The following is a 17,078-nucleotide window of genomic DNA, read 5'->3' as shown; positions in this document are numbered from 1 at the left end:
CGACACACGAAAAGTAAATGTAGTGATTTCAAAGTAGGCCTAGAGCTAAATGAGAAGTTCGTTGTGTTGTGAAGCACACACACACAGACACAGAAATTGGTCGGATGGACAGAAATAACACTCAGCTGAAGCTAAATGGCAGTATTTGAAGACTTCTACCCAAAGTGCAGTTCCTTCTAAATTGTTATCACGAAAAAAAACATATTTTAAACACATTAAAAAGCCTACTTCTGAGCGGTAAACGGATGAGCGGTAAACTCTTACCTTCTATTAATTTCCACCGGCAGGTTGCGTGCACTGCCCCCTAGGGAGAATGTTCAAAGTCCTCCAAGACGCACCGGCTCACCAAAAGGAGCGAATGAAACCATTACACAGCTGTCAGGGTGTCTTGCTTAAGTCTGAAACAAAACCTCCATATTCCAAAAAGGAAACATTTGATGCATACCGAGAAAACTGCAATAGAGCTTTTAACATTTGCCGCTAGCTCAGAAAAAAAGCGTTTATTTACCGAATTAAATGTGCATTAAGTAGCAGTTGCATTTTGTAGACCTCCAGAATGATTGCTTATTGTAATTTATCTACAAATTGAGTACGTATCCCCCATACAGGCATCCACAACTGCCGTTGATAAATCACTTCTCTTGATAAAATACTTTATTCGCTCATTTGCATTAGGCTATACGATGAAAAGTATGCGAAAATAAAAATATATGTCAACGCATTTAAAGCTGCACAACCCTCAATTGTTAAGGACTTCCTCCCAGTTTTATTCAAGTGTGTGGATGACGATCGGCATTTTATTTATCACATCTGCGCCACTTATGAAAATGCGCCATATATATAAAACAACATCACAACGCTTAATTGCAGTCAAGATGTTTATTTCTCATCTTATTTCACATTCAAGCCTTTGTAACGTATTTTGAAAAGGAGCTCAAATACAAACTTTGCAAGTAACCCACACGCCGTATCTACACGTTCGGTGTGTGGGATCTCTTCAGCATTGACAGACACTTACACGACGTTACGTCCTCTCACGTGAGGGTTCAGAGGAAGAACGTTCAAGACCTCCACGACGCGATGTGGGCATATGATGTTTTAGCACCGTTTCACCAAAAAGGAGCGATGAAAACCATTACACAGCTGTCGGAGTCTCTTTCTTGAGTGTGAAACAAAACCTCCATATTCCAAAAAATAAAAAGGATGCGTACCGAGAAAACAGCAATAGAGGTTTTAACGTGTGCCGCTAGCTCGAAACAAAAGCGTTTATTTGCTGAATAAAATGCAGCAGTCGCATTTTGTAGAACTCTGGAATGATTGCTTCTCTACTGATTAACTAGGTGCCGATGTATTATTGTAAATCAAATTTCAAACAGGACCCCCGTATTGCTTTACATAAAGCACTACAGCATTCTTTAAGAGGACCCGATCCAAATCGCTCAAACTGGACATATACATTCAAGTGGAAGGTCGAAAGCGGATCCACCTGGCGAGATGAATCCAATCAGCAGCAATATTTTGAGCCCACTGATACAGTATGACGCCGGTTGAAACGTCAAAACGATTGCTGTTTTGGAATGTCTAGCATGCACATAGATTCAACGCGTTCTAATCGAACGTTCTCAATGAACGATTCATGCATACAAGCCGCTATTGTAAAGTGCCGTTATAACAACAGTTTTAAATTCGAAATAAAAACCTCGGACCGTATATAGGGAGAGTTACATCTCAGGGTTATACCACAAATGTTATTTACAGGTTAACAAGTGCCTGACGAGATAGGAACGGTCCCGTTTAATCGGAATAAACAAACCAAACTTACAAAACCTAAAAAAATGCGGTGCAGATTATAAACGAAATCGTCTTGCACGAAAACAACAGACATTCAGCAACATATTGTGATAAAACACAGCTGTACATCGCCGATGATCACTTATTGGCCAGTAGAGGGCAGTGATGTGCAAGACCACAATGACGGCGTCATTTCAGACCACCTATTCACCAAGGTATAAAAAGCATTAAGTAATGATATTAGCAAACGATTCCTCACATTCAGGGCTACAGTGACAAAACACAGCAACCAAATATTGTAAAATGTTGAGAAGCCTATCGCAATTAACTCTTTTACAAATCGCCGGGGGCGGGTCTCGAGTCTCTATGGCTATGACCTGAAAATAAACACAAAAGCACAGACATGTTTAATGCATGTACAACTGCTTAACTCTGAAAAAAAAGGATTAGCTTGATTTCTGATCCTGTTCAGGTTTTGTTTACGCTTGTTGGTATCCCAGCTAGGCTAGCTGCTGTAGTGCCTAAAACTAGTTTGAAACCGGTAAACCAGACCACCTTAGGCTGTTCGTTTTAAAAGGGCCCCTGCTGTAGCTTCTTCCTTCACACTGAGAAAAGGTTTAAAATAAGATTAAGAGTGAACCTCGTCACATTTGGTTACTTTAGAAGTAGGTGTTAAGCGCGCAAACTCGGTAAAACCCCAATCCGACCGCTCTGAATGAACTTCACACAGTGGCTATGGCAAATTCTGCTCTCCGGGCAGCAGTCAGAGTGAAACATTCATTTGGTCTCGGTCCAAACTGCAGCCTCAGTGTCCCAAAATGTGGTTCTCTCTGCCAGCGGTGACCCTGTACTCAGTAACGAGGAGAAAAGCAGTGCACAATACAATCAATGGTGCCATTACACTCTTGAGGTCAAACCGCAATGCTCTGAAACGACAAACAGCAGCATGGATCCATCTAGAACATATCGCTCTAAAGATCTGTACCGACTGCTGAGCGTTAATAAATCTTTGGCTGAATGTGAATGTCCTGCTATGAGATGGATGTGAGAACCCTCATCCTCCCAAGTCTTTATTTCTCCTGAGTTGAGAGCGAATGTGACAGAAAGCATTATCAAAGTGGCTTAGTTGTACCCTGTGCGTAAGAAAGACAAGATATACGAGTATCATTGCAGAACCTGATAGCACAGACACAAAATGGACATTTTCCTCAGCAGTATCAAAGTATAAGATCCTCACTGACTAAAATGGCTTCTAGCTGTTCGTTTATGACTGCAAACATGCTTTTGATGTGGCATAGACCGTGATACATATATTTCTATATCATAAGCGTTTCTGGATTGAAACAAGCTTTAACTAAAACTAAAGATACATGTGCGCAATTTTGGCGAAACGCTGTGGGCCAAAAAGGGTAACTGTATAATGTCAACAGTGAATTATGAAGCGCAGCTCACGCAAAAGTCACACCAAGCAGATATCTGTTGGTCAATGTGGCAAATTCACAAGCAAAATCTGCAAGTTGAAATCAATTGCCCTCTTGTAAAAAAAAAAAAAATCCAGATTCCTACCCAGATTTTGTCTGTGAAAATTCGCCTAGAAACGGTAAATGTGATCGCATCTTAACACCGATCAAAGAGAGAAGAGAAAAACAAATCTTCAAGCGGATGTAGCAAAAACACATAATGAAAGCTGGCATTCGGCTGAGAAGTGCGTACACGCTCTACCTTGCGAATGACACTTCTGTTCTCTCTCTGAGTATGTGACTGTTTGAAGGCAAGCATGAGAATCTGGCTCTGAGAATGAGGGAGGTAGAGACTCTGCTTCGGTTGCGATCGTCTAATCGACTCCCCAAAGTGTTCGCTCCTACAATCTGTTCCCCTTCTGCTGTCAGTCAGTCGTGGCGCTAACTGAGCCCAACCAATTCAAACACGCTGTCCCGCTATCTCTCTGTGACGTCATCACTTCCACACGTGTGACCCGAGCATTGGATTTGAACCGGGAGCAGCCGCCCCACCCATGGGCTGCCCGTATCCCATCATGTTATTGGCACCGTAGAAATTCGTTCCTGCCATGTGTTGAGTCATCTGTGAGAGAGACAACAGAAACGCTTATTACAGGCAATTAACAGAAAACAACAGTGACTTGATTTCGTTTTGTTTTCCCTCATATTGTTACATACCTGTGACTTCACTTTACTATTAACTGAAATATTGTTCACATTTACAAGAGTAATATATTTGTTATATATTTTAAATGCAAGTTGTGATCTCAAGAAACATTTTCTTATTATTATCAATGTTGAAAAAGTTCTGCTTAATATTTGTGTAGACTGAGAGAGTTATTATATGTGTGTATATATATATATATATATATATATATATATATATATATATATATATACACACACACACACAACAATTTTCTCTTAAATATATATGAAATGCATGTGTTTGTATATAAATAATAAATATACACAGTACACACACATACATTATGCAAACAAAAACTTGGATGGGATTAATCGTGATTAATCATTTGACAGCACTACTATAAATCTCTTTTCTGTCACTTTTGATCAATTCAATGCATCCTTGCTGAATGACCGTATGATTTTCATTTAGAAGACTTACAATATAGTGTATGGCTCTTATGGATACTTTATATGCTTTTCCTAAGGCTTGAAAACCACAGTCTCCATTCATGATGAATACGTGAAAATAAACTGTAAAAAACTGCACATTCTTCTTCGTAAGTAAATCGCGCACAATTCGAATAACATAAGGGTGAGTAAATGATGACAGAAGGTTGTGTATTCCTGAAGTAACAAACTCAAAACTGGATTCAAGTTAAACATACCTAAAAACGTTTTGGGCTATCTCTGATCAAAGCATAACATATCATAAAATGTTTGAAGTCAGCATGGTAATTGTGATTTCGGTGCTGTTACCTGGCTGATGTTCCACTGCAGCTGTTGGGCCTGCTGTGCTCCATATGCCTGCTGAGGAACCGCTGCCATGCTTCCCATCATCCCGTTCTGCATTCCCATTATGCCACCCTGCACCCCTGCCATGTACGGCGGAGCAGCTGCCACTCCGGCGTGCGGCATGACACCTGCCTGTCCCAGTACGTTCATCTGCGGAGCCATCATAGGCCCCATCATGCCCTGCTGTGCGCCCAGGGCCTGGTATTGGCCGTATCCTGCAGCAGGGACATAGCCCATCTGGGTTGCTCCCATGTACATGCCAGCTAAAACAGAAATAGATAAACATGCATAAACAGTACAAAACATTTCAAATGTGCCTTCATCCCGAAACTAATCTCACCATGAGCAGCCATGTTTGTTTGTGGTGCTGCACTGCCATACAGGGACAAGATTGAGTCCTTAGACATCTTTTTTCCACTGTCCTCACTTTTGGAGGGGGGATCCAGGAATAGGCTGAGGTTTTCGGGCACTGATGCTGCTACCCGTCCAGTGGGCATAGACCCTGAGCTAGGCTACAGTGAGGAGAAAAAAAAACACCTCAAATACTTGGTTACTACTGAAAGACGAAGTGAGAATGAAGTGAAAATCTTTACCGTGCTCCTGGAGGAGTTTGAGCTGCTGACGGCAGCGGGCAGAGAGCTGAAGAGGTCGAGGGCCGGACTGAGTTGAGCGCTTGGTTTGCCATTGGACACGGCAGCTTGAGAAGCAGGGGCATCTGAGAAAAAAAACTTCAGTGTCAAGCATCTATATTGTGATCGTACTGATATGTATGGTGTGACTGTTCGCTTCTTACCTAGTCCTAGTAAGTCGTTAACTGACTGTGACTGCTTTGGACTGTTTTTGAATTGCTGTGAGTCATCTTTTTTCTATAAGACAAACCAACATTATCATGTGTTAAAAGAATAGGTTACCCAAAAATTTTAAATTACGCCAACTACTAAGTTTGGTAATGGATGGCGGCCATTATTTTGTAACTCGTACATACATCTACTTGCGGATATCTCTGATTTATGGAGCTTCATAATAATGACCACTATCCACCTGCATTACCAAGCTTGGAAGAGCCAGGATAAGCATTTAAAAAACTCTGACTGTGTTTTTTTGAAAGAAGAAAGTCATATACACCTAGGATGGCTTGGGGGTGAGTAGTTTATGGTGTTATTTTCATTTCTGGGTAAACTATTTCTGTAATGATGGAAACGCCATTTTGTTATTTAAATAAGTCTTGTTCAGCCAAGACGTCAATTTGAAGATCAACATAGAAGGTTCCTATAGAAATTTCTAATGTGATTTTAAAATGAATTTGTTTTGTGATTGTGTTCAGTTTATGTATATGAGCACGCAGTATATGGTTAGAACAAAACATGTTGAAGTCTCTTCAAACGTTATTGACCACAATTTTCCTCGGAAATCAAAAACTGCTCTTCTAAAACACAGTTAGAATTCCTGAAGGAACGCATGGCTTAAATTATTTTCTGTTTTATTGTCTATATATATTTTGTATATATAGTGGTTCTAAAACACGGGTACAGGAGCTTAATATGCCTATAAAGTATTTCAATTAATATATTTTTATTTATATTAAAAATAAAAATCATAATCTAAATGAGAAAGAAGCATAAAAAAGCACATTAAAATGAAGATTTAAAATTACATGTATTTCTTTACTGCAATATTATTTATTATTTGTATAATTGACTATAATTAATAATAAATAAATGAAAGGAATCAAATAATTTCACAGATGCAGAAACCCACCAGCTTCATCTTTTCAAAAACAACAGGAGCCTCTTTCGTCACTGTCTCACTCTTTTCTTTCTGACAATGTAAAGAACATTCATTTTATTCTTTTACAAAATCAAAGTAAAAGAAAAAATGACAACGGCAATTTTTAATTTCCGTCATCTCAGGACTTACCCTAAAGGACTGTATGTCAATGCATTTATCCATATATTTCTTCTTATCATATTTGTCACGAATAAAAATCTCAGCAGCTCTGTAAGGTGTAGCTTAAGGAAACCTTCAACATGAAAGGAGAATAAGCTTAAACAGGCATGTACGCACAGACTGTATATGAATGCCAAAGGATACTGGTCTGTCTCTGGGCGCTGGAAGCACTCTGGTAAAAAGGCCTCATATAGTCGCCGAGCTTTGGCATTCCCCATCTCCTGAACAGACTGAGCACAACACAAACACGTGTAAATCAGCCACGTACATAAATGTGGCCCTTCCTTAATCCATAAAGCTTACCTGTATCTGCTCGTGTGTCCACTGGTCCAGGTTTACAGATTTAACTCGGGATATGTGCACGCCAAGATTCCGATGGATTCCCGCACAGCGGATACAAATGAAGATTCCAAGATTCCAGGATGCCCATCTGGGACCTGATGGGCAAAAAACACATGTTAGAAAATAGAAAATAGAAATAGCCTATTTTAATTAATACCGAAATGTCACTTTATATATAGGAGTTCAATTTTATTACATCTTTAAAAGCTTTAATTTTATCGAATCACTGGAAGAGCAACAGTTTTTTCCGAAATGCTCTAATTTGTCTATATAGTTATTCCGAATTATGACAAATGTCACTAAATTTCACACTAACATTCATTTTCATGAATTCGCGCAACTGCAGATGGTTTCACGTATCATTATCATCAAATCCGTCTTCCCTTCACTACAATTCAACTTCCTGTGGGTGGTGGGGGGGGGGTCATTTCAATTCAAATTCCATTCATTGATTTGAAAGCGAGCCAGTTCTCAAAATCAGAATTCAGCCCGAGCCTGGCTGAAGCAATTTAATGAGTCAGTGAAGGAGAGAATGGACAGAAAAACACAGACAGAAGGGAGCGAGAGATAGAGGGAGCCTGCTGAGGAGTGATATTTACATTCTCCTGCTTGGCATTAGAAGAGAAAATAAGAAGCTTCACGCACTGCAATGACTAATCCAGTTTGGGCAGTCATGTGGACGCGCTGGCACAACGCTGATAACACACACCCACCAGCCCCTGCAGCATCTGTAGTCCTTCCCACTGCTTTTAAATCACACGTGTACGAAGACACACACAGGAGCGCAGCCATGATAAAGCCCACACTACCTTCAACAAAGTCATATGAATCAGAGCCATGCCTCAAGGTGCGTATATACGTGGTGCTATCGCCATTTCCCCCGTTTTTCTACTTCAAACACGTTATGTAACCGTACTCTCCTGAGATATGAGCGAGCTTCAAAGACAATGCCTAAGACGGTCTCTGAGCACAAGTATTGAGCTTTTCTGCTCACGCACTATTCCTTTCGTCCGATAGGTGGCAGCACCACATTAAGTTATTGTTCTGGCTGGTCTCCTGATGTGATGTCACAGAGGATTGTTGTGGCAACATTTCTGCTTAATTGCTTAGAGTTCTCTGGAACGAGCACACAGCATCCTGGGACGGTCATACCTGCTGTTTACGCAGCGCACCTGCTGTGCTTATATTCATCTGAGTGGATCTAATTTGACACAAAATAGACAGTTTGCCTCTAACCTCGAGTGGGCATCGATACGGCACGCCCATGGGCCGTCCGCTGACAGTCTCAAGCGGATTGCATACAAAACACCTTCAAAGTAACAAGCTCCAATCAGATTGTGCTGTAACTGGATTTAACAAAGTTATTTGTTTTGCAAATCGCTCTCTTCTTTGTTTGAATTATTTTACAATAATTCAATATTGTAAAAATACAATAATGTTATTACGAAAAACTGTTCGTTTTAAGGTGTCCTGGTTAGAGTCATTATATATTTAAATACTGAGTAATATGTATTAACTGTAGTAGGGTTACTTGCATGCAATTAGGTATAATTAAGTGTTACTATGAAATGTGTAACAAGGACACATTCAAATAAAGTGTTACCTAAAAATCCAATATATTTGAACAGTATGATAGCATATTTTATTCATGAATGTTTGTAAAATATCACATATACACACACACACACACACACACACACACATATATATATATATATATATATATATATATATATATATATATATATATATATATTACATATATTACATATATATATAATATTCACAAAAAATTAAATATGCAGTTCTGTTTAAGTTATATATATGAGATACGGTATTTCAAATAAACAAACTAACAAAAGCACAAGTGTTGTTGAGCCATATAACTAACTTACATGAATGCATACATAGATTCATTTATTTATTGCACTATTTTTACCTGATGCTATTTCAAATTCACTCGCCCCTAAATAGCACATAAAATAAATAAACTGTGGTTGGGTGCTTTAAATGTCGGTCAGACAGTGGGCTTCCTGTCTAAGTGGGCGGAAGTGAACCAGCCTGTATTCTGGAAATCAATGGAGAGGCTACAGGCGAGACCGTCTAACCTTGTTTGCTTTAACAGTTTCTTGATGCCAAAAAAGCCGGGAAAGCCAAAATCCAATCACGAAATCTGAGCTCGGATATTTATTCTGCTATAAATGTGTTGATTTGGCCCTTAATGGAGCACCGGGTCTTGGGTTTACGTCCGCAGTGCGCTCACGGTCACACTCACATCTGAGATTTGGCACAGGCTCTAATGCGAGATGGCCCTGTGCCAGAGGAAAAGGGATATTCCCAAAGGGATGCATGCTGCTTCGCTGCAGCTGTATAAAACACAATTTCCATGAGCTCTTGTGTGCTGTGGGCCTCTTTAGATTACCTATTCATCCTCCACCTACAAATATCCCTCCTCTCTCTCTCTCTCTCGCTCTCTCTCTCTGTCTGTCTCCCGCTGAACCCTGCATGGCTAAAGGGTAATCAGCTTGAGCGGTATTACTGAAGGACGTCAGCTCGAGCACAGGGAGAGGGAGAGTGTTTTCATGTGGGATGGAGGACGGACTGAAGAACATGTGCAGCTGTAATAAACAGTCATGTGGAGTCAGGCAGGTTTCAGGGTGAAGCACAAAAGAGATGCAGAACAGAACAGAGAGATCCGCACATGCAGATCACACTTATTAGCCTGTTAGAGAGAAGCACCGGTAAGAGCCCGAGGAAGGACACATGCCAGGCCACCTGTTTAATAATGGTACTTGCTAAGCCAAACATCACCATGCTTGTACTAACAGTGTGCGGTTCGAACCGGTGGGAAAATCCAGTCTGCTGTGTTAATTGTTATGATGCCTTGAATAGGCAGCTTACTGATGAGATGTGTGGCTTTTTCTTTTCGGCTTGGTAGGTGACGAAACAAGGGCAAAACATCCCATTGACTTACACTAGAGGAGAGCGCTAGACTTCCTCAGATCAACCTAGCAGCAACTGTGTACTGAAATAAGTCAGGGCTAAATATCAAGGATGAGTTGTGTACACATATACATGTGCTTTTAGGTGTTTTTTTGTTTGTTCGTTTTTTGGTAGACGCAGTAATAGAGATGAATAAGCACCACAGCTCAATATCTCAACATATCCCCAACTGACCACCACCAGAATGTTGGATTTTGTGTTTTATTAAAGATTATTGTCCAGCAGCAGGCTAACTCAGACACGATTTTATCTCCAGTTTGTTTTGTTTTGTTTTGTTTTTTCTAAAATACAATATTTTTACTACTAATAATTTCTGGTGATAAATACAGTATACAGTTATGAATAAATATGCAGATAGTTTATAAATATAAAACACATTTTGTGCTAAATTTATTAAAATAAGAAATAAAATATGTATTTGAAATGGTCTAAATTTGTACTTAATATTCATTATAATACTCATGTTTATGGGTTGACAAAAATATTTACAATTTATATAAAATTAATTTTTGATTCATTTTGTATACATTTATTACAAATAATCATATTTACCCTACTGTTCAAAACTTTGGGTGTGATATTTTAAAAGTCTCTCATGCTCACCAAGGCTGTTTTTACTCAGTCAAAATACAGTAAGAACAGTAATCATGTAAAATATTTACAAAACGTGAACTCTTTTTCTATTTTATTGTATTTACATTTGTATGTAATTTAATCTAATCATCTAACAGATAAAAAAATATTAATTACATAAAATAAAATAAAATACAATGTTTTCTGAACAGCATTAATTTGATATGTGTATATATAGAGAGAGAGAGAGTAATGTAAATGTCGTTTTTTTTCTGAATGGTACTGTATTATTGTAAAATGTTGCTAAAATCATATGTAGACAGATAAAAATCTGAGCTACTGGCAGAGACAGGTTTATATATATATATATATATATATATATATATATATATATATATATATATATATATATATATATATATATATATATATATATAGCCCTGCATTTCCTTGACACACTCCAGGCAACTGTTTATCTTCAAGAAAGAGTGAACACCTTCCCCTCCAGCTTGACAGGAGTCTTTTTTATAGTCTCTGTGTAGAAATTTACAGGGCCACGAAGCTGTCGTAAAGTTGCTGTTAAAGTTGCATTAACATGCTGTGATCTACAATGTGTTCCTCTGACAGACAGACAGCACTCTATTCTGCCAAAAGAGGGATGCAAGAAAAGACGCATGAGAAAAGACACTCCTCAACCGAACAACACGAAAAAAAAAGACCACTCAGAAGAGAGAAACATGGGCTTTGTGTACCAAACAAACCTGAGGACTCACGCACACAGTGGACACAGAAACTAGACAAACCTGTTCAGGACGCATTAAGCCACGTGGATCAATACGTCACACGCCTCAAAACAAGAATCGGAGGAGCTCTAAATGGATCTCTACTAAGAGAAGCATCATGGGGGAATCACAGACCGGGCTGTGAACTTAAGACCCAGTTTCTCTGGGTTGAGGGATTCTTGGCCTGCTCGTTTTTCTGGGAACTACAGGGCTTCTCCTATCGCAAAATATCCAGAGAACATGAACTGACACCCTCAGAGCAGATGGAGTTCTTGTTTTATTCAGAATGAAAATTCATAAAGACAGGCCTTGTTCTTAATTATGCAGACATGAACCCTCTGTCTGCGAGCGGCAGCATTAGGACTGCAGTCTGACTCTCATGCTAATCTCCAAAGCTGACACGACACCTGGAGAACGGGGCTGGCTGACGCTCTGTTATGATGTCTCTTATTAATGGAGGACGTCTGCAAACGCATAGCGGTGAAGATACGCCATTATTAAAACCGACCGTTAAAGCATTAATTCACACAGTCATTTTGTAAGCGTGCCAAAGCAGGACCCACTCAGGTCAGACACTAGAGTGTGTAGACTACAGGCACGAAAGTTCAGATTTCCAGACATTCTATTAAAATGAAGGCTTGCAAAGGCAATGTGTTTTATCTGGTTGAACACATGGTGAATACGAACTGGAAAAAATGACTGGGGTCTGCTAAACAGCTAACAGCTAAAGTACCCCCTCAAACTTTTTATTCAATACATATTTTTTTCTTTTTTATTATGTTTACTTTGCTTCTGAATCGAAACAGGTCTTCTGAGTACAGTCAATTTTTGGGTAGGCTATCTCTTAGGTTCATTGAGCATTAACGTTAATGTAATAACATTCAATTATAATCAAATGAAACACTTTAAATCAGCTGCTCATATTTTAACGTTTATTTTGCATATGCGCAACTGTACCCGATCTGTAGAGATTACTAAAAACTTATAGTAAAGTGAAGAGCATTGTGTGGCAACCATGATAAAAGCCTTTCATTCATTCCTTAGCCGTGCATCAGCTTCTAGTAATAACTACTGTGTAACACAAACAATGTTACAAAGGGATAGTGCTTCCGGCACATGACGCAGTTCGCACAGAATCAACATCTGATATCGCCTATTAAAAACGATCAGAAACCTCAAAGAAGGGTCTTCGTAAATACGACTGGTATCCTCGTATGCTCTTGTTTATTAGACAGCTGCTGAGGAGCGCGTCACAGCACAGAACAGACGTTTTTTTCATTCCAAAAACAATGAAACCAGTAAAACGTTTTACACAAATTGTGACTTTTTTCTTGCCCAATAAAACACTTTTAAAGGTCCCGTATTGTCAAATCTGACATTTCCTGGCCTTTTTTCGTTACATTCCTTGACATTACCGAGCAACAACACAAAAACATGTCGAAAGAAGAAGAAACCAGATGGGCCGACCAAAAACTCACTCCAAGGATCTGTCAGAATTGTTGCTAGGAGGTGAATAACATCCAACGTGTAACTTATAGTGATGACGAACTCACCGTGTCTATCTAGTATCGATGAAGATGTATACATTTCGGTTTCATCAGGCAACTATCTTTACAGTTACGTGATTATTCCAGCTACAGCTAGTCCAGATAATTACAACAATGCATATACAATTACACGCGATTGTATAAAAATCGTCAGTTGTTTTAAACACATGCACACAGACAATATTTCATAAATGACGTAAGTCTCGAGATGCGATAAAACTTCAGACGTGCCCATAACTACAAAAGGCAATACTTTATTAAACCTTTTCTGATAATATGTGTGCAAATGCAAGCATTTATGTGTCAGTTTAAATGTAAAACAACATTTGACTTCGAAAGCGTCGCAAAATGCATATGCGGAAACTCGTAGTAATATTGCATGCAACAGGCACGTTTTTTTCTAAGAGCCTGGGCTGGAACATAAGTGCACTGGCTCCTCGGCGAGAGACTGAGAGGGTCTATAAGGGACAGCCATCGTGTCCTCCAGCATCACATCCTCAATCCACTCCAGCCTCCGCGGCGACATCTCCATGACAACCGCAGAACAAGAGAATGCAAATGAGCCCCACACCAAGGTGTTCTGGGAGAAAAGGTCACAAGTAAAACCACTTCCGTTCTCTGATTTCCATTTCATTCAGCTGTTTAAACACAGACTGTCCCCTGCATGCAATCAAACCGCCAGTAGACAATGAAATAAAGGAACTGAAAAGACCACACACACAATGAGAAACAGATAAGTGCAAACGATGACAGACGTGAAGATAAGAAATAGCCCTTTAATGGGAGATACGCACAGTCCCCGCTGTTCCAGCAGCACAATGAATCGGTCGTTAAAAAGACGCCATCGGTTGAACTCCAGAGATTATTAGAGCTACTTGGATTACCTCCATGATCGCAGCTCAACTTTAAATTGCAGACTGCTGAAAGTGAGCTTCAGCCAAAACAGGAACAAACAGGTACGAGGTTACCACCACAAACAAGTCTGCTAGCATAAGCAGAGGAAGCCATCAACGGAAGTCTGCACTCTACTAACAGATACTGTAGATTCCTACCACAACAACACAATATGGGCCCGAAAATGCTCTTTTAATGAATGTTCATGCGCTTTTCACAACCAGTGATAAATTTCTGAATTCATCTTTTACTTGCAGGTGTGGCACAAACATGAATGTTGTGCCCTGCAGTCAAAACGCATTGGCGGGGCAGTACCAACACGACACTCTGTCATCACATGACACTCTCCAACAATAAGAACACCCCTCGCTATTATCAACAACTCTCGCATGCTATGGAAACGGCGTAGACTGTAAAGAGAAACACGGCCTTTATTATTATTATTTCCACACCTTGAACCCTTCAGCGCAAGTCGCTAATTAAACATCTGAACCACCTGCCCTATTCGGATGTGTGAAGGCATAGTATCACTACAGCAAAGCGCTGCGCGGAGAAGCAATGAGTTCAAAAAGCACAAAATGTCAAAATGCCAGTTAACCATTAACCCGCCACAGTTTAAACACAAAATACAGCTTGATCGTTTTTTTTTTCTGCGTGAGCAAAGTCCACATTTGTAAGCAAAAACGAGCCATTTGTTAGAGTAAATAGCCTATACTGTTAGCCCTGCTTGACCGCTGCAAGCTACTGCTTACAAGACTGGCTCGATTTTGACATACTGAAATTCCCCCGATTGTAAGATCATTTCCTTTTTTTAAAGCCGGGAAATGGCTTTGCCACACATGCTTACGCATCCGTGTTACGCAACCAAGTGGTACAATCAAAATTCAAACAGGACAGAGTGCAGCTGGAATATTTTGGAAAATTTTGGGTGTCCTCGAGCTCAGAACAGGGCAGTATAAGACAGGGAGGGCTGGGAACAGATTACATCTGACCAATAGCAGCCGGCCTCTCAGAATAAGGAGAAGGGCCCAACTGTGTCCCTTAAGGGCTGGAGGTCAAACAGGGAAGTCTGCCAGCACGAAGTGTTTGACAAGCAGAATCACAGAAGCAGCATAGTTTGGCCAGCGCAACCGTGTATGTGTGCACTGTGATTTGTGCAATGTTGTGCAACACAAGTTCACGTGAAATTTAACTGCAACGGCAGTATCTTCAGTGCGATCTCTGACTGAAAACACAACGTTTGTGCGTTTCAACTCTCTATCTCAAGGCCAAATCAATACAGTGGTTATTTAGAAAAGTTTTTAACAAGAAAACAGATAAATAATCTTGTCTATAAGCACAAAGAACTGACAAAAAGGAAAAAAAAAAAAACAAGTGTGCTGATGCAAAAATGTGTTGCAAAAACACCAGGCCTTGTGCAAACTACTTCAGGTAGAGTTTTCTATTGCTTAAAATTGACAAAGTGGGAGGACAAATTATAGATCTGCTTTGATGTTTTTTATGTACGTGAAAAACAGGATGTTTTCCGTGGTCTCTTAGTATACACGAGATTTAATAAAAGGATAATAACTGCACCTGCCACTCTTGCAGAAGTGTTAAATGTGTGCGCAGATACATCACACCAAATGGCGATTCATTAACGTGACTCGGTTCTTTCGAACAGTTCTTTTCAAAGAACTGGTATGAAAACGATTCAGGTAAGTGTGTGTATATATATATATATATATATATATATATATATATATATATATATATATATATATATATATATATATATATTAGGTGAATATTTTAATGTTTTGGACTTTAACACGCCACCACGCGGGCTTTATTATGCTAGAAAACATCGTAATATGTCAATCCAGAGATATTCCTGTTTTGTTAATAAAGTTGTTAACTACTTCATGTGTCCCAATGCATTGCAGCCAACTGGCTTAAAAGGCTTTTTAGAATTTTAGAAATAATTGGCGTTTACGTTAAATATTATTCAAATTTCTTTTAACCAACTCGTTTCACAAGCTTGTTGATAAAAACAATCAAGTCATACTTATGTTTTCCCGAGATAGCATAGACCATCTCCTATTGTCATCTAATTTCGCGTCCGATACGTCCGAAAGAGACAACAGTCACTTAGTAGTGAGCGAGCGGTTTCCACGTGACTCATCACGCCTAAAGAAGAAAGAGTCCGACCCAGACCGGTTCAACCGATTCATCAAAAAGATCCGATTCAAAAAAGAACGATTCGTTCACGAATCGGACATCGTCACACCAACCAAACTGATGTAAAACACACAGGGCCTAACCCAAAGCACTCATGTACAATGAACATAAACTCATTTTCTAACAGTTTCTCTTTTATTCGTTCACTGCAGCGATACTGTGAAATGTTAATGTTACCTTTGGCGTGACAATCAGCGCAAAACTTGTTTTCCTCTAACGCGAGGAGAGACGTGAGAACAGCCTGATAGCGGTCAATGTCTTTGACCGATTTACCCGTCATCTTCAGAAATCAGTGTCTCACTGATATAGCTGCTCCGTAAGAAAGAAAGAAAAAAAAAGATCCGCTGAGAAGATGCTGAGACGTTCGTCCGTTAACGAAACACACCGGGAAGCGGGTCTCTGACTGTCACAGCCGGCTGCTGCTGCTGCTGCAGATGAAGAGAAAAAACACACTACTGTACTGCTGGCTTCCGCTAATCTTACCAGGAAGAGGAAAAGGCATTGAACCGCTGCTCGTATAAAAACGACACCACATCCCTCGCTGTGTATTCGCTGGTCCTTGACACCCAACTTTCCGCCCCGCAGTATCAGAGACACATACCGAGCACGCTCGAGTAACGTTATCGCTCTCGCTTAGTCGCCAGTCAGTCGTCTCAGTTGAGCCCGCTTCCGGTCTCCAAGCACGTGCTGTTCGAAAAATTCACCGTCTATGAGATCGCGCAACTAAATCCAACATCTGACGGACAATTGCGGTCGTGATGTTCGCCGTTCAACGATGTGAATTACAACCTCTTTGTGTGATTTCTAGAATGTGGGAAATGGCGCCACCCTGCGGGAAAAAGCGAAACTGCGGGCTTTCTGTATTTATGCTCGTGCACGAGTAAGATGTTTTAAATCGCAGCTCTTAGTAGCTAACTAAAGGTTTTAAGTCAGTAGTGAAATCACTCAAAGATTATTATTATTTTATTTTTCCGTGTGTGTGTGTGTGTGTGTGTGTG

The 17,078-nt window shown here is 39.8% G+C and overlaps 1 protein-coding gene across 4 annotated transcripts; it reads right to left on the bottom strand.

Moving 5' to 3' along the window:
- Positions 1-864: 864 nt before the first annotated feature.
- On the bottom strand, positions 865-16,866 carry smap2 (small ArfGAP2). 4 transcript variants are annotated; one of them, XM_043217033.1, is made up of 11 exons: positions 16,564-16,866; positions 16,258-16,389; positions 7,023-7,156; positions 6,864-6,949; positions 6,690-6,768; positions 6,531-6,590; positions 5,566-5,638; positions 5,366-5,487; positions 5,113-5,284; positions 4,737-5,035; positions 865-3,873 (listed from the first exon to the last, which is right to left on the bottom strand). In XM_043217033.1, the coding sequence occupies exons 2-11, from the start codon at positions 16,358-16,360 to the stop codon at positions 3,748-3,750; spliced, it is 1,254 nt and encodes a 417-aa protein (XP_043072968.1). In that variant the 5' UTR covers positions 16,361-16,389; positions 16,564-16,866; the 3' UTR covers positions 865-3,747. The 4 variants fall into 4 exon arrangements, with proteins under 4 accessions (XP_043072968.1, XP_043072969.1, XP_043072972.1 ...); XM_043217034.1 differs by lacking the exon at positions 16,258-16,389; XM_043217037.1 differs by lacking the exon at positions 16,258-16,389 and having other exon boundaries at positions 16,682-16,866.
- Between the last annotated feature and the right edge of the window lie 212 nt (positions 16,867-17,078).

This window comes from Puntigrus tetrazona, chromosome 19 (genome assembly GCF_018831695.1).
Source record: "Puntigrus tetrazona isolate hp1 chromosome 19, ASM1883169v1, whole genome shotgun sequence".
Lineage (NCBI taxonomy): Eukaryota > Metazoa > Chordata > Actinopteri > Cypriniformes > Cyprinidae > Puntigrus > Puntigrus tetrazona.
Note: the sequence above shows the minus strand (reverse complement) of the source record. Positions and strands in the feature narration are given on the sequence as shown.